Here is a 26,832-nt window from a genome sequence, read left to right as displayed (position 1 = left end):
CATCAAAATATTCCCACAGCCGTTGTCCTCCAAACTCAGATGCACATATTTATTGAAGAAAAGGGAGGAGACCAATTTTTTTTTTTTTTTTTTTTTACTTTTTCAACTATTGAAGGAAAATGCAATGAGATATTTTCAAAGTATCACACATCCATCACATTTTCTCACATTTCCCTACTGAAAGAAATAGGGTTTGTGCACTGTAGTAAGGAAAAGTTAATAACTGCATATGCTACATTGCATATATGGTAATCATACCTTCCAAATTTTCTGTTACAGTTTGAAATTTTAAAAATTCTGTGTCATAATAAATGTACATATTTTTTCTCAGATCATCTGTTTTAATTTTTGAATTGAAATTTATGGGTCCTCTATGTATTGATATCATATGATTCTACAGTAATAACATTCCGGGTTTAGCAGTTTTGTCGCTCTGTTTTCACACATTGGGCGTGCACACTGAAAATTATTTTGAGATAATATTGAAATGATAGTTTAAAGACACTGTTCTTTTGCAAATTTTATGTACACTTCTCTGCATTCAAAATTGTATCTAGAATCTGCTTGCAGATTCTTTCCTGCAAAGCAATAAATAATCTGGTTATGTATTTTAAAAACATTTTAAGTTAATTATAATATATTGACAAGTGGGTGTGGAGAGAGAGATTATTAGTAGAAACTTGATATTTTTAGAGTAAATCCTGACATATATTCATAGTATGTATTTTCTTCCATAAAATGTGAAAGAGAAACAATAAAAAATGAAAACAAAATAAAAAAGTAGTATGCTTTCTCATGTACTAAATCATATTATAAAGATAGGACAGAACTAAGGTCAGTGTTTGTCCAGTGCATGTGCTAAACCATTTCCCTCGTCACCTTTTCATCTTTCTTCATAAATTGTATGGTGTTATGGGTTCATTTTATAGATCTGGCTCACTGAAAAATTTGATCTTCTATTTCTTAATTTTGTTAAAACTGCTATTTTTCTGCCTGAGAATATTTATTTTCTTAGAACTTTAAACCTTCTCTGTATTTTTAATACCAGCTCTACGTGTTTATTTGGGAAAGCGGATTTTTGTTTTTTCCAAAATAAACACTATTTACTCACTTTTTAAAAACCCAACTTCTGTAGAAAATAGAATATTTGGCCTCTGGACCCTCATTCCTGCATAACAATGCTTGGCCTGGGTAGCGTCATTCTCTTTAGATGTGGCCTGCACCTTCTCATGTGCTCTCATTTCTAACATTATTATTTTTATGTGATTGAATTTCAGCAGCCATTTATTATGTTTTCTGGCTGGACCCTATCATCTTTTGAGTGTATGACTTTTAGGTATTTGGAGTTAAAGTACAATTTCAAGTTCAATTTATTTTAACGAATTCTATTGCTTGATATTACAGTTATTTTCATAGTATCAAATCTATTTCTTCTATACTAGGCACATATTATCTGCTAAATCTTTTAATAATTATTTTCTAAAATTTATGCTTTGTTATTATGAATTTGATGTATCAATACTCTTCTAAATCAGTACTGTTGTGCTTTATACCACAGAATGATCAGAACAAAAGGAGACTTTATAAAGTATTTGATATATTTTAGAACACACCTCAAACCCACCTGCTAGGCATAGGAAGATTAAGCATTTTACCAAAAGTTGCCAATTTTGTTAAGACAGGGTTAAGCATCTTAGCAAAGGTTGCTAAATTTGTTGAGACAGGAGTGACCCCCACGCCAATCACTTAACTCATACTTCAGTGCTCTCTCTTAGGAGATATATTTCCTGGGAATAAAATTGCACTTGTAAAAGCATCTCTAAAATAAGTATGTTTATATTGAGACTTTTGCCATTTTATTCATTTTGTTTTATTTTCTATACTTTATTACTCTCCAAAGGTAAATTATTCTAATTTACCTATTTTATTTCAAACAGATCATGTTGTTTGTGAAGAAGAGTTTAAATACGCCATGTTAGCTTTAAACTGTATATGCCCAGCAACATCTACACTTATTACACTACTGGTTCATACCTCTAGAGGGCAGTAAGTATATTTTTTCTTTAAGATAACCTTTTAAATTATATAAAAAACAATAAGAGCAGTTATGTGATTTAGAAATATAGAAGGCCAACGTATACAGCTAGATATGTACCTATATTTGAATTTGTGTGAGTTATCTTTATCTGATAGATGAATACAGACATATTAAGGAATCCAAGACATAGAAAATTGACAGTGGTTTGCTGTCTTTTCTCAGGAGTCTTGAGATAGTTTGTTGCAATTTATTAATAAATTCTAAGTGCCTGCATCATTTGTTAGGCCTAGGATTAGGACATGATTTTTATCTTAAAGATGAATACTTATGCAGCAAATGAAACATTTAAATAAAGGATTCTGACGGTTATTAGTATAAGAACTTAAAGTCAAATTTTTCTGTTCCTGAGGTAAGTTTTACCAGAAAGCTTAATGTACACAATTGATGTCAAAATGGCAATTTTATAATAGAATAATAACAAAGTAGTTGTATAAAATTAGCTAATGCAATATAAATCACTTTTTATATGCATTTCAAGGTTGGAGAAAGTTATACCATTAGAACCTTTTCTGTTCCTGTTTATTTTGGTAGAGTTTTATGAAACACAGAAGTTGTTTTTGACTAAGATGATCAAAGAAAATATAACTAGTGAACATAGTCATTGCTCTTAAAGAGACAAATGTACTTCATTTCATACCTTGTCATATTTCTAATCTTATATTTCAGACAAAATGTTGATTTTCTAAGTAAATTCCACTTATAGTAGTGGTTATGATTACTCATATTAAATATTAAGTAAGTTAATTGATAATTGTTTAAGTGTCAAATCAAATAAATCCAGAAAAAGGAAAATTCTTTCTTGAGATTTATTTATAGATGGATAAGTTGTTAATTTAAAAGTAGTAAATGCTCAGTGGTATTCTAAATTAGATTTTACTGTCTTACTTCTAATTGCCTAATTGGGATGGTAAGATTTTCTTAGGAGCCATTTTCTCAAAGTTGTGAATACGAATATTTTTATTCTGTACACTAACAAGCCTTTAATCTGTGCAATAGGAAGGATGTAACAGGATTAGGAGTGACATTTATTTTCTTTGCAGAAAGGATTTGTCATTTGGATGCAATTAAATAAAGTACTAAAAATTATTTTAACACCAATTAAGTGAACATTCATAGAACTCATCAAGTGTCTTCATTATTTTTCTGTAATATCTTTAATATCTTTGTACAGACTCATACAACTATAATGATGACTATTTAGGCAACTACATTGTTGTATACTTGAATGATAAAATAAGTTCCATAAACACTATATAACACAGCTCATTACTCATGACTGAAGTTAAATTGCCTTGTGCATCTCCTAGTAAATATTATTTATTGACAAACAGTATTGCCTGGTGAAAAAGAATTATACTTCACGTAAGTTAAAAAAGGATTTTAGTGATCCTTAGAATAACACTTTTTCCAATGTACTCTAATGAATTTTACCTTATTAAAAAAGAAAGCAATGTTGTTGAAAACATTGTTATATAACTAAGGATTTCCTTTAAATAAGAGTGACTTGCAAAATTATTTCACAACTGTGTCACAGTAAATGTTATCATCCACCATAATAACTTTTTATAGCAGATTTACTGAAATAAAGCTTACATACTATACAATTCACTCATTTAAAGTATACAGTTCAGTATGTTAAAAGTATATTCATAGAATTATCCAACCGTCACCACTAAATGATTTCAGAACCCTATAAAGAAATTATCTACCCTTTATCATCACCCTGCATTTCTCCCCGCTAATTCTTGCAGCCTTAGGCAACCACAATCTACTTCTGTTTTTATAGATTTACTGAAACCTCCACGGTAGCTAGGACTATAGTCATGCACTATCATGCACAGGTTTTTTTTTTAGGGACAGGGTTTTGCCATGTTGCCCAGCCTAGTTTCAAACTCCTGGACTCAAGTGATCCATCTACCTTGGCCTTCCAAAGTGCTGGGATTACAGACCTGAGCCATCATGCTCAGCTGAAATCATTTTAGTATATTTTGCAATACAGTAAAGAAATGAACATAAATAATGTTAAATAATTTGGTTTTGCTTTAGATTCAGGGGATATGTGTGCATGTTGGTTCTTGAGTACGTTGCCTAATGGTAGAGACTGGGCTTCTAGTGTGCTGGTCACCCAACTATTGAATATTGTACATAATGTTTTTCAAGGTTTATTCATATTGTAATATGCATCAGCACTTTATTCCTTGTTACAACTGAATAATATTCCTTTGCATGGATATATCACTATTTTTCCACTCATCAGTTGGAGGGCATTTGGGTTGCTTCTAACATTTTCACAATGCTGCTATTAACATTTGTGAAAAGGCTTTTGTGTGACATAGGCTTTCATTTTCCTGGTCTATATCTAGGAGTAGAATTGCTGGGTCATATGGTCACTCTGTTTAGCTTCTTTAGGAACTGTCAGAATATTTTTCCAATGGCACTTCGATTATCATCATCAATATATCAGGATGCTACTTTATTTACATCATCAACAATATTCGTAATTATCCGCTTTTTTTTTTTCAACCATAACCATCCTAGTGGGTATGAAGTGGTCTCTCCAGCAACTTAGGCAGTACTCTAATACAGTTCCCAAGGCTGATTAAAACTCTTATGATATAACATTTTCTTTTTATATTTTTTATTATGTTAATTTCAGTTCTAGCTGACCTGTCAGTCATAAAATAACTTATATTACTTCAGATAACTGTGTTCTTTATATTTTTAGAGAGTTCATTCTGTATTTTAATGCTTCTCAATTTTTTCCTCATTTTTCACACCTGTGTTCACTTTATTTACATTTGCGTGTTCAGTGCTCGTGGCAGTGGCATGTCTTGTTGTTGATTAAATTCGCATTTTGATTTATTTGGCAATCTTGTCAAAAATAAGTTTATTCTCAATGAACATAAATTTGTTCTTTAGAAAAAAATCACCTTTGAACATGGACCATAATGATTTCCACAAGGAGATGCTGGATTATCAGTCCAGTTTGTTAACATTCAACTGGCCCATCCTAATGACATTTCATCTTTACTAGAATTTTAAAAATTTAGCAATTCATTTTCTTTCTCTTTCAATTTGTTTTCACGAGAATATTTAATTAGTCCCATCCACGAGGTAATCTTTTTCACCTCAGTAAAAATCGAGGGGTAAGAAAAAGAGAGAATTGATAAGAAAAATACTGCTTAGTTAGAATTTACAGAAGTTTGCCACTGATTAGATATGAGTGTAGAAAAGAGAGAGGGGGAAAAAAAGAAAATCTCCTCACTTATTGACACTGGACAGTAGAAAATAATGAAGTACATAGTTGGCAGAAAGAAAAGTGGTTTGTTATTGGATGCATTTGCTTTCTAATGAAGACATAATGTGGTAGACATTGGTGCACACTCGGTTCCTGAGGCGGTGGATCATGCCAGTCAGGCTCACAAAGGTGAAGGAGGAAGTAGTAGGGATTTGGGAGAAATGACAACTTGAGACTATTTTCTAGGAATTTATTAATTCTAGGAAATAGAGTGAAGAAAAGGAAAGCAATCATAGTATAGCATAATAAAATAAAACTGAGATAGGATTTCTAAAAGGAACTGGATTGTTAATAATATAGATGGTTCCAGATTAAGACTGAGCAAGCTTTTTGGAGGCTGTTCTCTGAGGACTTCTGAAAAAACAATTTCGACAATGGGGATTTTCTTATTGTGCGAAAGTATGAACAAATTAAGGGATGATAAGAAATGAAGTGTGGTTGGAGATTGGTACTTCATTAGGTTTGCTCGTTAATCGAAGAAAGAAAAATAATGAAAGCCCTATTGCACAGAAATGTTAAGGAAAGCTTTTTCTATGTACACAAGTATTTATCTATTTTTGTTTGCTTTTAATGTTTAAATTTTAAGTACCACTAAAGAAAAAGAGATTGAAAACGCAATGAGGGAGTAAAGGATGGGTTCCAGAGACTGGAATGTTTCTTCCTGATAAAGGGAAAATCATTTATTCCTTAGGAAGTAATGGGGGAGGCAAGCGGTAATTTACACTAATTTTATTTCTGTATAATAAGGAATATTGCATTAGTTAAAAATGTGTTCTGCCCCACGTGACGTAATATCTCACTGAAAGTAGGAGTGGTGTTTAGTTTACACCTTAAAAACTATGGGTTCAGCATCCAGAGCAGGCTATCTGACTCAATGATGTCATCAGAGCACTTTGTTCTATTTTCTTATTCCAACATCTTTATCCTATAGTCTTTACCCTTCAGGGTTCTCTTATTGTAATCATAAAATGCATTCTCTGCTTCAGGCTAGTCTTCTAGGTAGGAAGATGGAAGAATGACAAAGGGGCAGATTACTGCCAGCTGAGGCTATATTGAAGGCTTTCCATGAGTCCCACTCATTGTCTTTTAACATATAATTGGTCTGAGCCCTGTCACATGTTTCCAGACGTATCTCCAGCATCCTGAAACATTAAGTATTTTAGATTTATAGCTTTTTAATAGAGAAAGGCAAGAGGAGAGTGGTTTATAAAACATTTTGGAGTAGTCAATACAGTTTCTGTCATTTTGTCACAGATTTGTGATTATCATTAAAAATTATGCATGGCAAAGAAACTATGCTTTCTTATTTTGCTTAAAGAATATAAGTATATTTCACATATTCAAATGTGGGCTTGATTCTAGTTGTATCTGTTAGCTATGTAAATAGTTATAAATTATAAAATCTATATACATCTACACATGTATTTACATACAAATACATACATACATTTATTTAGAATTGGATGTTATTTTTAAAAAATCGCTAGGTTAAATATCATAGGAATGAAATGGTAAATCAGAGGCTCTTAGAAGGGAATATATTGAATCATACAAACAACTGAAATCACCTAAGTTTTACATGTGAAGTGCCACGAAGGTCATTGACAGTCATTAAAGAGAGAGCTCAAATCTGGTGACGCAATCATTCTACTGAAATAAACATTATGTATACCCATGGTACAGTTACTACATGATTATTTTTTATAGATATTTACCTGAATTTTAGTGTTTCCTGTCAAAAACCAAAACCAGCCATATTATTATTATTATAAAATGTGTTATACAGAAATTTATCTCATTAAAGCTGCAGCTAAAATTATACTCTTCAGGAATCAGAAATCCTAATCACAAACAAAATTCTTTCTGTTTTGTAGTAGGCATACTGTAACCTCAGGAAGGAAATGTGGCGTAGAGGAAAGAACACTGGTTTTGGCAGACAGAAATGGTTGACTCATTAACTGCCAAACCCAATTAACATTGAACCAACCTGCTCCATTTAATTTTCAGTCATATTATATGGAAAGTTGAGATAATTGTTATCTAATCCATTTACTTATTCACTTATTTAGTAATTAGTCATTGAATATTTACTGTGTGACAGAACGATTTCAGGTGTTCTTTAAAAACCAACGGAAAAAATCTCTGCTCTTGGGGAGCTTTTATTCCAATCGGAGAGACAAAATAAACAATAATAAACAAGTAAAATATAAATATTTCTGCCAGAAATAGTGCTATGGAGAAAGATTAAGTAGGGAAGGGCAACGAAGAGCACAAGGATGTAGCAATGGGTTCAATTTAAATGATACAGTCATTATATGACTTCATCAAGGAGTTGATATTTAATCAATGACCTGAGCAAATTAAAGTAATAACTATGCACATATCTGAGATAAGAGTTTTCCAGGCAAAAGGAAAAGCAGTGACTCTGAGATGCAAGCACATCTGATGACTTGGGGAACAGTAAGAAGACAAGCATAAGCCGGGCGTGGTGGCTCACGCCTGTAATTCCAACACTTTGGGAGGCCAAAGCAGGCAGATCATGTGGTTTCGGGAGTTTGAGACCAGCCTGATCAACATGGAAAAACTCCATCTCCACTAAAAATACAAGATTAGCTGGGCATGGTGGTGCATGCCTGTAATCCCAGCTAATCAGGAGACTGAGGCAGGAGAATCACTTGAACTCGGGAGGCAGAGTTTGTAGAGAGCCGAGATGGCCCCATTGGACTCCAGCCTGGGCAACAAGAGCAAAACTCTGTCTCAAAAATGAATAAATAAATAAATAAGACAATAAAGAAGATATGCATAAATAGAGGAGAGTGAAGGAAGAGAAAGGTAGTAAAAGTTGAGATCTGAAAATAAAGCATGGGTCAGGTCATGTAACATCTCCTAGGCCATTATAAGAATGTTGATGAACATACAAATTTGGCTATCATGAGCATATAAACACCGTTTAAAGCCTTGAAATTGGATGAAGTCAACTCACAGGATTACTTTGAAAATTATGTAGCCACGCCCAGCCATAGCAATTGGTCTTTAGTTGTCTCATTGGCTTTGTTAATTATCAGTCAGAAGCTATAAAAGTAAAAGTCAGTCTTTTAATTTGGTATCAATATTGGCAGTTTGAGAGAGACAGGAGAAGACAAAACAGGATACCCAGAAAGACATGCTGTATTTGTGATGGAGTAGAAAAAAAGTCCCACGCCTTGCATGTTTGTGTTTTATATCTAAATCAGAATATTCCTAGGCCTATACCAAAACATCACAGTTCCATGACTATAAGAGAATAAATGTTCATAATTTTATTTAGATTTTTTTTGAACAATGACATTAATGACCAAGAGTAGATATTAGAGTGTAAGAACAGCAATGGCGTGCTTTTAACCATGACCAATCTTTTGATTCACTGTCTTAAATATTATGGAAATTAGAATTAAATGTATTTTGAGAAAAAAGTGATTTAAATACCTATAATATTGAACCTTTTTACTTTCAAGTGATACATTATTCAGTCATAGATTTTTATAGAAGAAAGCCACCATGAGTTACAGGAAGTATAACATTCTTTTGTCTGCTTAAAAGGTGTATGTTTTTAGTGACCATTTGAAAGTGTATGTGGAGGAAATGAACTATATAAAGAATTGAAGAGGCCTTAAATAAGAAAAATGCATTTGAAAATAAAGCAGAAGACATAAATATTAAAAATATAGATATCAGAGAAAATCATCGTTAGCTTCTGTAAGTTTAAGCAAATAATAGTTGCTATTAAAATACTGACAACATATTATGACAAGGATATTTTGAAATAATGTTATTTTGATTTATGAGACCAAAGAAAGAGAAGGTTTCAAATACTAATCAGTTGGTATATGATACGAATGTATATTTGAAGTACTTTGAATGGATGAAAATATTTAAGAATTCCAATGCTATATTTTATAAATACATTAAAAGTAAAGGGAAGCTAATTTGCTTTTACATTGCTGCAGAATTATTTTTAAAAAGTTGCAGTATTGTAAATATGCTCCTCAGAGGGTTATTTCATAAGAAGTTCTTCATTAACTTACGGGGAAAGTATGTTATTTTCACAAACAAGTTCAAACAGCAGATCTAGATATTGCCACAATGCTCCTTGTGAAATGAAAATTCTTATAAACATTAGCTGTCAAGTTTATCTGTTGTGTTCAAAGTAATTGGTGTCTTTAAAAATAGAAAAGAAAAACAGAATACCCGATTTACATTTTTTTCTTAGCTTTCAAGATTTCATTATGCCTGTATTCAATTGCTAAGTTTAAAATTACAGAAAGATGGTTTTGTTCAGTTTTCTCTCATGAGCATTTAAGCTTAAGGGAATTTTAGGATTCCTCAAGTAACTATTTCAACAGAGACTGCTTAATAATTTTGCAAAATCTACAGCCACAGTGGAAACACATTAAGCCAAAATGCAAAGTAATTAATTTGTGTGTATGCTGTATAAAAAGTGATTCTGTAATTTCATATGGCTGCCAAATTTGTGTTCCAAGGCAAAATTAATGTTTTTGGGTGGACGTTAATACTTTTCCTGAAAAATAAAATCACATATTCAAGGGAGTTCGGAAATATTAGGTTAAACATATTTTTAATGACATTTTAAAAACCTTTTAATTTGAACCAAATTTTTTTTTCTTTTTTTTTTTTTTTTTTTTGGTGACGGAGTCTCGCTCTGTCACCCAGGCTGGAGTGCAGTGGCACAATCTTGGCTCACTGCAAGCTCCGCCTCCCAGTTCATGCCATTCTCCTACCTCAGCCTCCCGAGTAGCTGAGACTACAGGCACCCGCCACCACACCTGGCTAATTTTTTGGATTTTTAGTAGAGACGATGTTTCACCGTGTTAGCCAGGATGGTCTCAATCTCCTGACCTGGTGATCCGCCCGTCTTGGCGTCCGAAAGTGCTGGGATTACAGGCGTGAGCCACCACGCATGGCCTAATTTGAACCAATTTTAAACTTACACAAAAGTTGGAAAGCCAGCAGAGTTCACACATACCCTTCCCAAACATAAACTTCCCTTAACATTTACCTTTTATAATCATAGTGCAGTTATCAAAAGAAGGGGTTAACATTGGTACAATACCATTGACTAAATTATAGGCCTTATTTGAATTTTATTTTTTTCATTAATGTCTATTTTCTGTTCCAGAACTCTAAGATCCTGCATTGCCTTTAGCTGTTATTTCTCCTTAACCTCCTCCAATTTGTAACACTTCTTGTGGATGAGATTGAAATCAGTATAAACTCATGATTTTCTATGTATATAAACAAAAAAGATAGATACAGAAATACAGATGTGCCTCCCATGTATATCTGCTAGTATATATACTTACAATTCCTGACTGTGTCTCCGAGACAGAATAGAGGCAATGACATCTCAGTAGCAATGAGCAAACATGTCTTAGTAAATTTGTGATGCTATAGAAGAATACCTGAGACTGGGTAATTTATAAAGACAGATTTATTTTCTTGGGAAGTCCAAAATTCAGGGCCGGAATCTTGTGAGGGCCTCCTAACTGTGTCATCCCATGGCAGAAGGCGAAAGGGCAAGAGAGTATATGTAAAAGGGAGCTAATGGGGAGGATGAACTCGTGTTTATAACAAACCCATTCTCCAGCCATAGGATGTTAATCCATTCTATGAAGCAGAGTCCTATGAACTAATAAGGCTTTATTAGGCCCCACTTCCCAACACTGTCGCATTGGACATTAAGTTTCCAACGCACGAACTTTAGGGAACATATTCAAATCCTAGCAGCACTTAAGGCTCAGCTCTTGATTGGTAAACATCATCCTCCAATATAAACATCCAGGGCTCCTTGGAGTATTGGTTGATTCCAGGAATGGGGCAGGGAAAATACAAGATAAGCCTGAAAAATGTTGTCGTGGCAGAAAGTAAGGAATTGCTCAGAATATGGGGACTGGTCAAAAGAAACAACATGAAAGAGGTCCTAATGGGCTAAGGTGGAATCTTTGGGCAACAAAATAAATAATGATATTAGATTTCAACCCATAAAATAAAATAAATATCCAGTAGTCCATTCTAATATAAATAAGTAAATAAGGGATAAGGCATAGCTCTTTCTTACTGAAGAATTCTGGTTAATAAATGTAGAAGAAAAGAGAAAAATATGAAGTCACCATTAGGCAAACACTACAGTAATAATTGTGATCCTCAATGAGTACTAATATTACAGGTGAAAGTTTGAGGAGAACTAATATAATTGTGTGCTTTTGACATGTCTCCCTAAGATAGTTAATAACTATGAAGGGAAAATTTGTAACTTTATCATGGAGAAACCTGGGAGGAACCATCTTAATTTAACCAAGGGATCAAGTAACCATAATCAATAAAGATGTTTTCATGTTGCCTTTCCTATGATGCACTAAGAAGTTACTTTGGTATTCCTGGCAACATTTTCTAATCATGTAAAAACATCAAAACACATCCATATTGAGAACATCTTACAAAATAACTGCCTGAATCTCTTTAAAATTTCAAGTCTTTAACAAAGAAAGACTGAGGAATTAAAAATTTATTTTAAAACCTTTAGTCAGCTTAACTTGAGAGGTTTTAAATATTTGGAGATAGTATTTTGACTGGAGGACTTTCCCCCGCAAAACCTTTACAAAAATATGTACTTGGAAGAAAAGAAAGGCCAGCAAATGTCAAATAAAGCAATGCTTTGTTCTGTCTTACTGCCTTGAACCCCAATTCAAAGCAGAACTCTTAAGGATCTGAACTATACCAGACAGAAGCCTTCAATGTTTCTCTGACCATTAGGCTAATGAACTCGGATGAAAATTAGCCATGAGATCTTCCTTGTCTGTTATGCTCCGGCATCCAGAATCTCCAAACACTGTGATAAGGTAAAATAAAAAATCCATTGTCATTTACCATCACCAGAAAAGAAGGACTGAGAAAGACCACAAGACAGGAGGAAAGCAAGGAAGGAGGCAGAGATAGGAAGATAGGAAGACTTTGTTTCCCTTGAATCCTGAGCTCCTCACAGAGGCCCCAGCGAATCAGCTGTCATGTGAAAGGAGGAGAAAGTTTCTTAAAAGTAATAGGGATTACAATTACCACAATGACTGCAAGAAAAAAAAAAAAAAAAGGTTGGGGTAGCATGCTCAAATAAACTATTTTTAGTTCCCTTGGAAGTTTCACACTCAAAAACTGTGACAGAGAACTATATAACTATATTTTGTAACCTGGCAAATCTAGTTCAGTCACCCTCCTCCTTAGGGGAAAGAATAAAGTACCAGTGAGGATGAGAGGCATTTTGATTTCCTTTTAGAGTGAAATACACACACACACACACACACACACACAGTTTAAAGTCTTAATGTGTTTGATTGCTATAAATTTGCTAATTATTAGTTGGCATATAAAACTTGAACTTTATTTGATATAACTTTCTTAAAACTGAGCCTCTATTTTCATTAACAGATTAAAGTATGTTTTTGAGTGGTTTCAGTCAGATTTGAAGGTATTAACAGACTTGTTTTCCAAACCCCACTTCTCCTTCCCACTCCTACTACCCCACACCACCAGCTACCTGGTGACTTTCTGACTGCAACAAGGTAGGGAAACGCCCTTTATCAATGGGTGTGTAATGGATCCATGACTCATTCTGGTCTCATAAACTTCTCAGGTAGACAGTGTAGCTACTCATTATCTAGCTGCTGACAGCAGCTAATGTCATCTTCTGGCAAGCTTCCTGGTGAGCCATAAGTCTCATGCCTACTTCTTGTTTTGAGGACACACATCTGCCCTACTTACTACTTCACAGAGCTTTTTTATGAATGGGCTCCTGGGATCCAACTACTTCTCAGTCATCTCTGATTGGTTGTCTAGTTGCATCATTCTGGTGTCTCCTTAGGCTTCCTCAGGTAACCTTTGGGGCATATCCATTACCTCATCAGTGGATGTGTGAGAAAGATATGTATATAAAGCCTCTATCTATGGCAAACTCTCATCTTCCTCTGGGTGTGTGTGTCTGTGTGTGTGTATATGTGTGTGTGTGTGTGTGTGTATGTGTGTGGTGGGGGGGTGGGATGCTTGTGGTGACTGTTATCTGGAAAACTCAACCAATTCTCTTAACCTCCTTCATGCCCCTGCATATCCCCTTCATAGGCTGCTGTTCAGCTAACTATGTCCTGGGAAAAAATGTGGAACTTTCTGCTGCGTAGATTTCCAAATGTGGAAAGGCCTTTTTCTTATTTCTATCCCATATCCTTTCCTTTCTTTCCTCTGTAGGATATGTATTTCACTTCATCAGGATACTACATAATGGTTAATACTTGCTCTTCTAAAACTCTCCCACCTTGCACTACTCTGCTCTAACTTACATGGATCTTCGTGGCTATAGTATTAGTTTGCTAGTTCTGCCATAGAAAACTACCACAGACTGGGTGACTTAAACAATAGAAGTTTATTTTTTCACTGTTCTGGAGGCTAGGAGTCCTAGATCGATGTTTGGTTTCTCCCGAGTCCTCTCTCCTTGGCTTGCAGATGGCTGTATTTTCGCTGTGTCCTCACATGGGGTTTCCTCTGTTGCGCCCACATTCCTGATGTCTTTCATGTGTCCAAATTTCCTCTTCTTAGGAGGACACCAGTCAGATTGTAATAGGGCCCACATCAACAGTCTCAATTTAATCACCTCTCAAAGGGCCCAATTCCAAATACAGTCATATTCTGACATACTGGGGATTGGGCTTCAACATATGAATTGTTAGGGGATACACTTGGCTGAAGAACACCCTGGAGGTGGGGACACCATGGGTTCTAATGAAACACATTTACCAACTGCTATTGTTGTCACTATGCAAATAATTCTGCCAGTTCCACAGAAGCCTGCTTCTTTAATCATGGGAATTAAGTAAGATGATACGTAATCCCCAGTTGTCCTTTCTCCATGTGTCCTATGGCAACAAACAAACAACAACAAAAAAACCTACAACACGGCTGGAGATCTGAGTGGAGGTAATCACAGGAAAGGAAAATAATGGTAATAGTAAATAATAGAAAATTGGGTTCTTAAACTTACTTTTTTAAAAATATAAGGCAATGTGTATTGAAAATCTATACAGAAAGGCATTTTATTAGATGTATCCCAAAATCTATTTGACTGAGAAATGTTTTCTTAAGCAGACTCATTAAAATGTCAACAGGAATAAGTATTCTATTACATATTTTGAGGAATCTGGATGTCGACCTTTGTCTGGCAGTCCCATGCTTGGAAAGTGTTTAATAGCTCAGCATTCATTATTCAATTAGATCTAAATATATCTGCTTTATTTCTTTAAGACTCTCTATGCTCTAGTACTAATTTATTTTTGTATCCTTATCTCTTGTGATTCTCTTATATATAGCATGTACTCCAAACTACATGATCCTAAATATACTTTGTGGTTTCCGCCTTCTACATCTTTTTTTAATGCTATTTCCTCTGCCTTCCTAGAAGGTTTTGCTAAATCAAAAATTCCATCTCTTCATGAATATTTTTAATCTCTCTAATTCAGTGTGATTTCTTCCTTCTATGAACCTGCATAGATGTTACTACATTCTGCCAGAGCAGGTATCACGCACTTTTTTTCTTTACTTATGAGGTTGTAATTTTGTTCAATGTAGAGAACATATCTTGCTTATCTTTAAACCTTCCATAATGTTTTTCACAACATAAATCTTCAATAAATATTAGTTAAATAAATGAAATGAAAGATGCACTAATGGATTGAGATCATTTTTTTCTTTGGTTCTATGCCCTGGTTCCAAGTAGTTTATGAACCATATGCATTTATCTGCTCTCTCTCATGAGACTCCATTGATACAATGAAAAAGAAATTTTTAATAAATTGTAATCTTTTATCAATGAAAAATAAGTAGAAAGAGTGAGAGTTGAATGAATTTCTGGGAGATGGAAAGTAAGCAAAGCAATATTTTCTGTTGGAAATTGCAGCCCAGACTTTCTTTAAAGGGTGATATAGTAAGACAAAATGCCAGTCCCCAGTGAAGCTTTGGGGTACAAGGTGCCTAGAAAAAGAGGGCAAATATTAATTCAAGTTATGTATATTGAACGAGGACTTACACCTCTTTCATGAATCACAGTACTATTTCCCTGCAGTTAAGTCTAGCCAGACATTTACCATCAGGAAAAATAAAATTTTTCCTAGAATAATTTAAAGAAAATGAAGTCCACCTTAGCAGATAATTTGGAACTGGGTTCCAGTTCTCTATAATCTGGTATTTGAGAGGCTCCAGACTGAGTAGTCTAATTTCTTCGTGCTTACTATAAGGTAAAACCTACCATTTTACAAATCATGTTCACAGATAAAGGAATCCATTTAATGTCCGTATGCCTTGTACTCGAAATTTGAAATACGGCTCTTGTTATTTGCTGAATATCAACATGCAGGATGAGATGAGAGAAATATATCCAGCCAAAGGATGGCAACTACTTCTGTTTGTACTGAAATTGTCTGGGGTCTATAGCGAAGGTTGGGCGTTACTTACACTCTTAGTAAACATAGAGTTCTAAAAAAAAGAAGACTATAATATTTAAAAGGAAAGTCAAATATATATTTTGGAAACAAGGAGAGTTTCATTAAGTGAAAACAAAAGTACATTAATAAGAGATTCAAAGATGTATTTGAAAAGTAGAATAGTACAAATAATAATTTAGAAGACTATATTGAAGTATCATAAAGGGTGGTGATGATTGTTCAAAGGAATAAAATCTTATAGATTTTGTTTTTGTACAGGCTTAAATATTTAACTTAAATTTCTGTTGACTATGATTCTGGAGGTGCCGATTTTCTCTTCAGTATTAAGGGGATAAAAGGGCCATAACAAATAAATACGCAACTCCAAAAGAACTTAAAATGATGATGATTATTCTTCCCAGGAAGATTCAAACAGAAGAGCAGTTGTGGTGCAGAAATGGAGAGGAAAGACCCGTTGAAATTAAAAGAGTGATTGCTGAAATTAAAAAGAAAAATTTATTTTGGAAGATAATCTCACAGAAATGTTGAGGATTTTAGATAAAAATGCAGAATTGGAATATATAAGCAAAAAGACTAGAAGCACAGGAGATCAATCCAGAAGGTATGATATCTGCTTTGGTAGCAGTTCCACCAAGAGAGGACAGAGAAAATGGTAGTTAGAAATTATAAGAGAAGAGGAGAGACTCAAGGCTGTAAATTGTTAGGGTCTCTTAAGTGTGAGTCATAATAAGTGAAAAAAAAAAAACCACTCTTAGATACTTAGCATTGCCAAATTATAAAACACTAATGATGAAGAAAATTTTCTGAAAAGCAAAGAGGAAAAAAAATAGTATTGATAAGAGTTTTTAAACTTTAGACAAGACTATACATAGCCTAGTTTTAAGTGTAAAGACAAATATAAAGGAATATGGAGAGTCACAGAGTCATTGGGAAAGCAAGGAAGTTACTCTTTATGTTAAACTTGCGTAAACAATTCTCACTACCACACCAAGCAACTAACCAGATAAAGGAGCTTTGGTCTCTAAAAGCCCCCAGAACAATACTACCTCTACTAGCCATTCACTGCAACACAATGGATGCCTCCTACCCTGCCTGTTTCCTCTCTTAGCTCAATTCCAAAACAAATACCTACATTGGTATCTGTTTGATGGAACCCAGGCCACATGTCTGCACCACAGCTAGAACCAATGATTCCTAAAATTTACCACTAAAAAGGGGTCTAAATTAGAAAAATCAGGCCCTCAGTCTCAACAAGAGATTGGAATAAATTGAAAACAACATATAGAATGGAATGCATCTGTTTATTCTCCCAGCTGGAAAACAAAATCGTAAACTCCAAGAAATAAAGAGTTTACGGTAAAGCAAATTAAAACACGCCATAATACAGAGCAATAAGTAGTCAGTCAGTCAGGGAAATTATTTGAACATTCTTTCTGGATGACTCAGGGAACTGCAGATAAGGTCATATAATTGAAGCCCTCCATTTGACTCTACAGTGAACTCTATTGCAATTCACATAATCATGTAATCACTGCTCACAGGCTCTCTACTTTAAATCTGAAGTCATAGGCTTATAGCTAATAAACAAAATACAAATATTTACAACTTCAACAGTGTTCACGATTTAACAAAGACATCTTGAAATAAAACTGAGGAGAAGATATGGAAACGAAGAGGGTAGCTAATATCATCCCCAGGTTCCAAAATAGAAAATCAAGACTCTGTCTATAGTTAGTGAAACAGAATTTTAAGTATGGTAAGTTAAAAAATACCTAGTAAATCAGAGATTGCAAATGAAATAAATTCTACCAGTAGATAGGTTTTATTTGGCCGCCAACATGGCGTCAACACTTTTTTTTCTTTTTGAATTGTTTCTTCGAATTTGCGGTTCAATAGACATCCAACAACAAATTCACCACAAATTTGAACACTACTTATTGTCCTATATCTGACCTGATTCGTGTATTTACTTTACTAAATGTGCTCTGTAGACACTAGAGTCAGAACATTGGAAAATAGAAATGAAAAATAGCAATATGATTATATAAGCAATTCTGGGGAAATTCACTGTGAAAAACACTATTTTCTCTTATATCTTACAGGAGGAGGTCAATAAGTAGTACCTACAATAATAGGGTAGTAAATGTGGTAACATATTATTAAGAAATGTCTTAAAACTCTTTGAAGTAAGTTTAGGATTTGGAAGCATGTGTTTTTAATTTTTTTTTTTTTTTGGTCAAAATTTAAGCTATGAATGAGAAAATAGCATTTAATTAAGAGTTAAAACATTATCATAGTTTGGTCATTTATTTAGTCATTTTATAAATAATCATCATATGCATCCATACTATGTAAGGTACCATGTTAGGACTTTGGGGAATATAAACTTGAATACATTGTGATCACAAATCAGACAGTAGTCTGATTAACAGGTGATTACTCAGACTAAGTGCAGGGCAGGTTACAATTTAACATTGCTTTTATACGTATTTGGAATGTATCGCAAATTTCTCCTAATGGATTTATTTTGCTAATAAAGATTCTTTTTAGTTATGGTAAGATTAATTACTCGAGAAGAAGTCAAATGACAACATGGAGAGACAGCAAAAGTGTCCTAGTTACAATTATTTTTAAAAGTGCAAATGATAAAATGTAAATAACAGCAATAGGAGCTTCCTAAGTTCCTATATGTCTATGTATTAATATTGATGGAATATATCTTTCCTAGAAAATTCACTACAATGTTTTAAAGTAAAGGTACAGATATAGGAAGTGCACGACTTGAAGCACTTGAACAGAAGCAAAGCATATGGTATTCACTAAGCAAGCAGGCTGTGATCTGTGCGAGACAGGGGAAAGTACAATGTATCCATAAAATTTTATTAATGCTGAAATAGAACAGTTTAAAATCAGTGAGATATAACTTATTTAATAATGGAATTAAAGAGCTGAGGATGCAACTCCAGTATTGCAAGTGAATTTATTTTTTCACCTGACAGTTTAAAGAGTAGATGAAAAGTCTTAATGCAATTTTAGGATATTTTTTGTGTGTGGTGATAATGGGAATTAAATGAACACTTCAAAAAACCCATTGGAGTTATTGAAGGAGAAACCAACATTAAGGGCAGTGAATTTAAGCTAATTTCATGTACAATCAACCTTTTAAATCAAACTTTTGCACTCTTTTTTATTTCTCATTGAAGTTGATGCCTTTCAAAATGGTGTTCATTGTTTATGATCAGTGTCAATAATGCTTGAAAACCATTTAGCATTTTCCTATTCTCTCCACTTTTGACGGCCATTTTTCTTATCCTGAAAATGGCAAACAGCTTTCTGGTTCCATCTGGTGGTAGAAAATTGATTACCATGCTTTATATTGTGTCTGCAACTTTTAATCTTAGAACTCAGATTTCTAATTTGATGCTTGGTGACCTACAATGTTGGGGCAGCTCCACTATTCAAGAACTGGAATTCATAAGCATCTTCCTAGTAGATTAAGGTGTCTTAATTTTTTTTTTTTTGTTACTTCTATCTGGAGTTCTCAAGTACTTTTCTTTCTAGATATTCTGCATCTATACAGCCAGTTCTATCTGCAGACTGACAAGAATAAATGTTCATATAATATAAAGTTATGTGTTAGCTGTTTATTTTGTAAACTCACCTATTTTGGAAGCTTCTGTGTACCCCACATACCCCTGTACCATAAATTATATTTATCTTTCCAATGGCACAGGCTACGATTTGTCAGAATTATTTATTTGACCTACAGTGGCTAAACTGTAGAGTCCTAACATTGCTAGTAAAAGCACAATTATAATACCATTTAAATATTTTAATTTTTAAATAAAGTTTGCAATAATTGTGAAATAATGTAATTCATGAGTGCAGAAAAGCACCCTGGGAAGTATACAAACAAGAAAATGGTTGCAACCAAACTGACATTATTTCCATAGATTATGGAATTAAATAAAGTACATTAATTTTAATTATATTTAAACCTTTTGGTGACTTATTTTAGACCTTTAAAATCTCCTTGCAATCAATATAGTGAGTTAGTATATTATCTTCTTCAAAATAGAGTATCGATAAAGAAATTTATATTTAACTCATTCGTTAATCTTATTCAAGTACAAACTTGAATGAAATTCTTTCCTAAAAATGTCAAAATATTTCTATAGTTACATATATGCAAAAATTTCTGTAGTTGTATATATGTAAACACTTTTACTACATAGTGAAGAATGAATTATATATCAAAGTTATCTTGTGACAAGGTGCTCTTTATTACAGTTGATGCAAAGATAACTTAGTTTGATTATAAATATATAAAAGTAACTGGTATGACAACTTGTGTCAATTTTGGTGAATCTGAAGTAAATTATGTATCATCTGTTTAGCTACATTATATAGGATCAAAGAGAACAAAATGTACCAGCAAACTAAATCCAAGGATTACAATGTAGATAGAGGCGCTTCAAACAGCACATATGATGCTGTGAAAGAGGTACACTCCCACTGATGATTACATTTTACAACTTTAAAGGCAGTGCTTCATAACACCAAGGCTGTTCTTTAGTTTATCTCTAGTGTGATGGCATTCTTATATGCATAAAGAAAATATGAAAATTAAAAAATAAATTCTACTTCATAACATCTATTAATATGAATTTCACAAAAACATACAGCTTCATAAAAACATACGAAGTCACCAGTATAATAAGATTTTGTGCTATTTTATTAAAATTGGGACTACTTTACTGAGCACGGTAGTATGGCATATCCTGAAATAAGAAAAGAGTATGCAACATATTAAGACTTCAATATATTGTATCTGGGACAGGAAATTTCAATTAAATCCTTTATTTCTCCCTTTGGAAAAACTGGTATGAGGAAATTCTTAAAAACAAAACTATATAAGGTTCTTTTACTGCATTCAGAGGTCTGTGTTGAAATACATTTCTGCAAAGAGCAGATCCAACTACTTATTAGCTAACAGCCCTTATTCCACTTGGTTGATTATGTTGAAGTGCAGGAGACTAATATGTGAGTTAGTACTTTCTGCCAATAAATAACCATTTGCCTTGAAGATGCAATCATGGGTAAGCGAGAAATATGCAACTTGTATTTTAAAAAAAAAATTGTCCAAATTGATTTACACACAATCCAAAAGTTAATGGAGCAAATAATATCTTTACCTTGGAAACAATAAACAGAATGGAATAAACATATCTTTTTTGTGGTTTGTGTTTTCTAACCAATACTTACTATGCTGAGAGAACTGTCATGTTGCCCCTGGTTTGGTGATTATAACCCAAAATTGAGGACAAAAAATGAGTCAAGTATTTTATTTGCTAATCTTCTTACCCTTCTATAAAAAGAGATGATCGGAGATGGTGACAGATAGAGGAGCACAGTGGTTATGCATCCACCTCCAGCCAGGTGAGATGAGGTCCAAAAAAATTACTTATTACTCATGGAAAATAGGATGTCTGCCTGCAGTAGGAGCTAACATCTCATTTGCCAGTTAGACATCTGCTTATGTAGTTTCCTGAGATTATTTGAACATGAGAGAAAAAAGAGAAGGAGATGGCAAGTCAGGGAGATGACAAGTCAGGGAGTAGAGACTGCTGTAGAGCAGCCCATACTATTGTGCATGAGTTTCCTGAAGCACAACAGATAGTTTACAAAGGTTTGACCTATCTTTCTAGTACCCTGCCTACTCCACCAAGTGAGGCAGCTCAAGAAGCTAGAGTCTATAGGGTGTACTGCTAGGAAATAACAAAGAGTGGAATGCAGTTTCTTGCTTACCAGTGATGTTATACAGAGGCCCAACTCTCACTCCCCAAAAAACATTTTCATGTCTCTATAATATAGGCATCACATGGTTACCATCTTCATAGAGAACAAAGATGACAGTTAGAATTAGCCTAGAGAGCAGCGACATCCCAGGGAGAACAAACCTGAGCTAGTAAGATTGGAGCTTCAAATTTGATAGGCCTGGGTTGGGTTTAAATGGTGTTCCAACATGATTTTAAAGAAATGGGATCTGCCTAAAATATTATTACATGATAGGAATGGGAGATCTGAAATTGCATGGCTGAAGGTTACAAAGTCATGGAATTTGTAATTTATTTACTTCACTAGACTTCTTTTTTCCTTTTTCCCAAGCAATCAACTTGTCTTCCAATATCCTTTCCTTCTAATTTTTTTTTTCCATTAAGACATTTGTTTAGGGTATAAAAATGTAAAGAATAATAGACACAAGCTTCTTTTCCTTCCAAGATGTCTCATCAAAAATTTTCTAAGACTCTCATGACTGGTATTGGGTATTAGGTGCATGAACTCTACAGCATGCCCCTTTATTCAGAGGGACTAGAGACCTAAGGGATTCTTTCTTTCTTTTCTTTCCTTTGTTGCTCAGGCTGGAGTAGCTGGGATTACAGGCATGCGCCACCACACCTAGTTATTTTTTTATTTATTTAATTTTTTTTAATTTTTGTACTTTTCGTAGAGACAGGGTTTCTCCATGTTGGTCAGACTGGTCTCAAACCCCCGACCTCAGATTGTCCACCTGCCTTGGCCTCCCAAAGTGTTGGGATTACAGGTGTGAGTCACCACACCCGGCCGGGATTCTTTCAAATATTAAATGTATACTGTTCTTCTGTACCTCATTTGTTTTTTTAATATCATATTTCATCTCCATATTCTATTATTTTTTCCCTTTTTTTTAAAATCCAAGATCATTAAAAATAGCTGTAGCTAGCAATGATTTTGAAAACAAATGTGGACATAAAGTTTACTAGGAAGGATTCTTTACTATTCAATTACCAGTCAATATAGTAGAACAGCCTCACAACAGTATGAAATAGATAATAGATTATACTATTTTAGAGGTTGGAGTGTACCTCAAGGTTAACAGTTAGTAAATACACAAGCCTCTTATTTCCCCTAAATGTTCATTTAATTGCTGTACACACATCTCAAATCTTTATTAAATGGTTTTTCATAATTTTCAGTGAGCTTCCCATTCTATACTTTTTGTCCATAATATTTATTGTGTTTTTACTGCTGCTGTTTTAATCTAATTATAACATTAAATTGATATAATATTAAATTCACTTCATGTCTATTAGTGATTATGAAATTCCGTGTTTTTTTTTTAATTCTAACGACACATTTATTATAGAGAAAGTAATTTGTTAGACCTAAAAATTATTCTAGTGAAGGCAAAAGGAATTATTTAATTAGAAAAGCAGAACATTTAGTAATTGAGCATGAAGCACATTGTTCGATTATTATTTGTTCATTTAACAAAACATATATTAAGCTCTTCCTCTGTGTCAGAACTGATGTTGCATCTTGGGTATATAGTGGTAAACAATACATGCTCCCTTTTCTCATAAAGCTTATTTCACAGGGAAACAAGATATGAAGAATTAATTAACACAATCTAATGTTACAGTATTATGAAAGGAGAAGTACACTACAACAAAACTGAGGAAGTAATGATTAAGCTGAGGGTCAAGAATGGATAGGCCATAGGAGGTAGAGAGAAAAGTATTGTGGAAAATCCTAGACATAAGAGAGAGTGTCTTGTTCAGGATGAATTAAAGACTTCTAATGACTGATGTGCGCAACAGAAAGCAGACAGAAGTAATAGATGAAACCTGAAAGAGTCATAGAACAGGTCAGCAGGGCTTTGTAATGACAATTTTTCAAAGTTTAACTTTATCAAATGGAAGACGGAAGCCCTTTAGCATTTTCAATGGGAGAGTGACATGAAATAATTTGAGATTTTGAAATTTACTCTTATTACCTTACTATAAAAGGATTTGTGAAAGCATTCACTGGAAACAAGGAAGTGAGTTAGGACTGTTTTAAAAGTGTAAGAATTGATGATGGAGAAAGGAATAAACAAATAGGTGAGTACAAGTCACACCTGGGTGATAGAATTAAAGGATTTGCTGCTATAAGAAGTTTGGAAATGCACTATTTATTTATGTAATTATTTCCCCTCATTCAAAATCAATCTTGAATTAAGTCGACCCAGATATAAAAAGTAAGAGAATAAGAAAAATAGAAAATTGGGATAGAACAGTAAGCTGAAGACGAATGATTTTTGGACTTACAGGACGTAAAATGTCCTGCATTACTAATAAAGGTACAAAAATTTGGCTTTTAATATCCTAGTAGCCTGAAGAATGGAAACAAAACAGCAGAAACTTTCACACTGAATATTGGAGTTCCTCAGAACTGACGTTCCTGAACAAAGTGCTGACTTTTAAGCTGGAGTGTCTGAATTGAATTATTATTTGATCTACCTATGCTGGCAAGATCATCAAAGCCATTGAACTTCAGTTTTTTTATCTGCGAAATGGGGATAATAGCATATATCTCACAGATTACCAGGACAATAAAATTCTTTCATTAAGTAAATATTTTTGAACATCTACTGTGTCTTAGAAAATGTTCTAGTCACCAGAAATCCTCCAGAAAACAGGGTAAACAACAGGGCTCAGTGATTCCACTGCTACATTCTGCTGAGATTAGTGTTGGGTGAGATGTCTGTGGCAGAAATAGAGGGTAATTAGCATGCAAATGAAGATATAATATGTCGCTAACATAAAGATGTCAATTTCATCCAAATTTATTATTTGAATTCCATCCCAACAATCATACCAACACAACATTCTTTTTTAAAATAGATAAGCTGATTCTAAGTTTACATGACAAAATGAAGCAATCAGAGAAGCGAAAAAAATTTTGAAGGACAATAATAACGAGAGAGGATTACCTTATATACCTAAAAATAATGCACAGTTACAATAATTGAAATAGTGTGCTATTAGTGAATGCATAGAGAAGAATCAATTAACAGGCTACAAATTATATGTACTTCTAATACAGGCACAGATAATTAGGAATTTGGTATTTGATAAAGGAGTTATTTTAAATTAGTGAGTAAAAAGATAGATTATTCAATACATTGAGTAACTGGGTAGATGCTCAAAAAAGTTAAATTCAATACGTTTGTCATAGAAATGGAAAAATGATTACTTTGTGCCTAGGTAAAATATTAGTCCTAAAATATTAATAAGTGGGGGCTAGGGGAAGCTCATATCATGTAGACCAAATGCTACCCTGAAACACTGCAAGGAAGCAGTGAAAAATATACAAACAAAAAGCTTAAATTATTAGTACCAATCATGGTGGGGTTTTTTTTTTGTTTTTTTTTTTTTTGCCTTTTTGTGATGCATTTTATTTTTTATTTATTAGAAAATATTTCAGGCACTCAAAAGGCCTAAGAATATTATCATGGACACCAATGTACCTAGCATTCCAGATTTAAAAAAAAATAAACATTCCAAATGTTTGTGAAACCTCACATACACCATGTCTGTTTGACATCTTCTCTCTTTTTGTAAGACTTAGTTTGCTGTAAAGCTGAATCTACAGACTATTCTTTTATCTAACATTTTGTATTTAAGATTTCCCCATGATGTTTTGTAAGCACTGGGACTTGCATTTTCACTCTTATCTATATGGATATTTATTTGTTTGTTTATCTATCCATATTTCTTTTCACTGTTATCTATATGGATATTTGTTTGTTTATCCGTATTTCTTGTGGCTAAGAATATTTAAGATTGTTATATATTTTTCTCTTCCATTAGCAAATTTTTCAAGTCTACCTTCAGAACATACCCAGAATCTAACATAATCCAAACCATTATCATCTAGGTGGATCATTGCAAGAAGAAGGGATCACTGTCCCTTCTTCAGTCTGTTTTCAACACAATGACCAAAGGGATTTTATAAAATATGAATCGGACCTTTTGTACTAGTCTTAAAAAATCTCCGATGATTGCCAAGTCATCCCAATGAAAGGTCAAAGCCATAGTACAACTATTTATAAAGTCCTACATGATCCCTCCTCCCATTTACTTACTTGTGGACCCATTTTCTCCCCCTCCCTGAATTCCAGCTAAACTCGCTTCCCTGCTCTTCCTTAGCCACATCAAGCATTAACTCTGTCTCAGGGAAGTGCTTGTAGCTCCTTCTGGCTGTAATGGTGTTCTCCAAGACCTCTCTTGCCTTCTTCTAGATTGTTACTCAAATATCATATTTTCCCCAGTCACACTATTTACATTTTATTCTACCTGCTAAAATGTTAGCTCCCTTCCTGCTTTATTTTTCTCCCCACCATTATCATCTCTAAACACAACACAATTTGCTTTTTCTTGTTTATTGTTGGCCTTCTCTTACTAGTGATTCTATGAGACAAGACATTTTTACCTCTTTTGTTAACTGCTCTAACCTTTGAATCTAAAGCCTTTCTTGACATTTCACAGGTGCTCAATAAATATTTTGTGTATTAGTTAATGAGTGGAGACTGGATATACACACCAGCATTACATGTTATATTGATGTCTAGCATTTCTGAAGCAAATAACATGAGCTGAAAATAACAAAATGTGTATATTGAAAATTAGATGAATTTAGAAATTCAAGGTTAACTATTAGAGGTTTTGAAGAAATCATAAAGAAAAAAAAATCCAACAAAATGACATCCTAAAAAATGATGCTGCCTGAGGGGCAATGTGCCAGTATAAAATAGCAAGGCAATAAGCAAATTATTTAAGAAAATTTATCTGAACTGTCTTTGTCCGATTCCATCCCTTTCTGTTCCCTTCCAAGTTACCACATTGTGTTCCCCTGTCAGCTTCTGGAATTAGAGTTCTAATTCTCTTGAATAGCTTTTAGTACCCTTGCATGACAATTAGTTGACCTCATGCTGGCTTTTGAATCTCAAACAAATACTGATGAATTACCAGCACCATCTCATACATTTTCAGCCTTTCAGATAGATTCTGTTCTTGCCAAGTATCATCTTGCCAAATAGT

General features: G+C 33.7%; 1 protein-coding gene across 1 annotated transcript in view; it reads left to right on the top strand.

Annotated features, from left to right (window-relative positions):
• Window positions 1-1,937: 1,937 nt before the first annotated feature.
• Window positions 1,938-26,832, top strand: part of LOC105537931 (potassium channel subfamily T member 2-like) — a gene marked incomplete at its 5' end in the record, with an annotated part of 54,464 nt that continues 29,569 nt past the window's right edge. The window contains one exon of the mRNA XM_011977620.1: window positions 1,938-2,046. Coding sequence (XP_011833010.1) covers window positions 1,938-2,046 — 109 coding nt within the window. The remainder of the gene's footprint in view (window positions 2,047-26,832) is intronic.

Source organism: Mandrillus leucophaeus, unplaced genomic scaffold, assembly GCF_000951045.1.
Source record: "Mandrillus leucophaeus isolate KB7577 unplaced genomic scaffold, Mleu.le_1.0 Scaffold1819, whole genome shotgun sequence".
NCBI classification, from domain to species: Eukaryota; Metazoa; Chordata; class Mammalia; order Primates; family Cercopithecidae; genus Mandrillus; species Mandrillus leucophaeus.
This window is presented reverse-complemented; position numbering and strand designations above follow the sequence as displayed.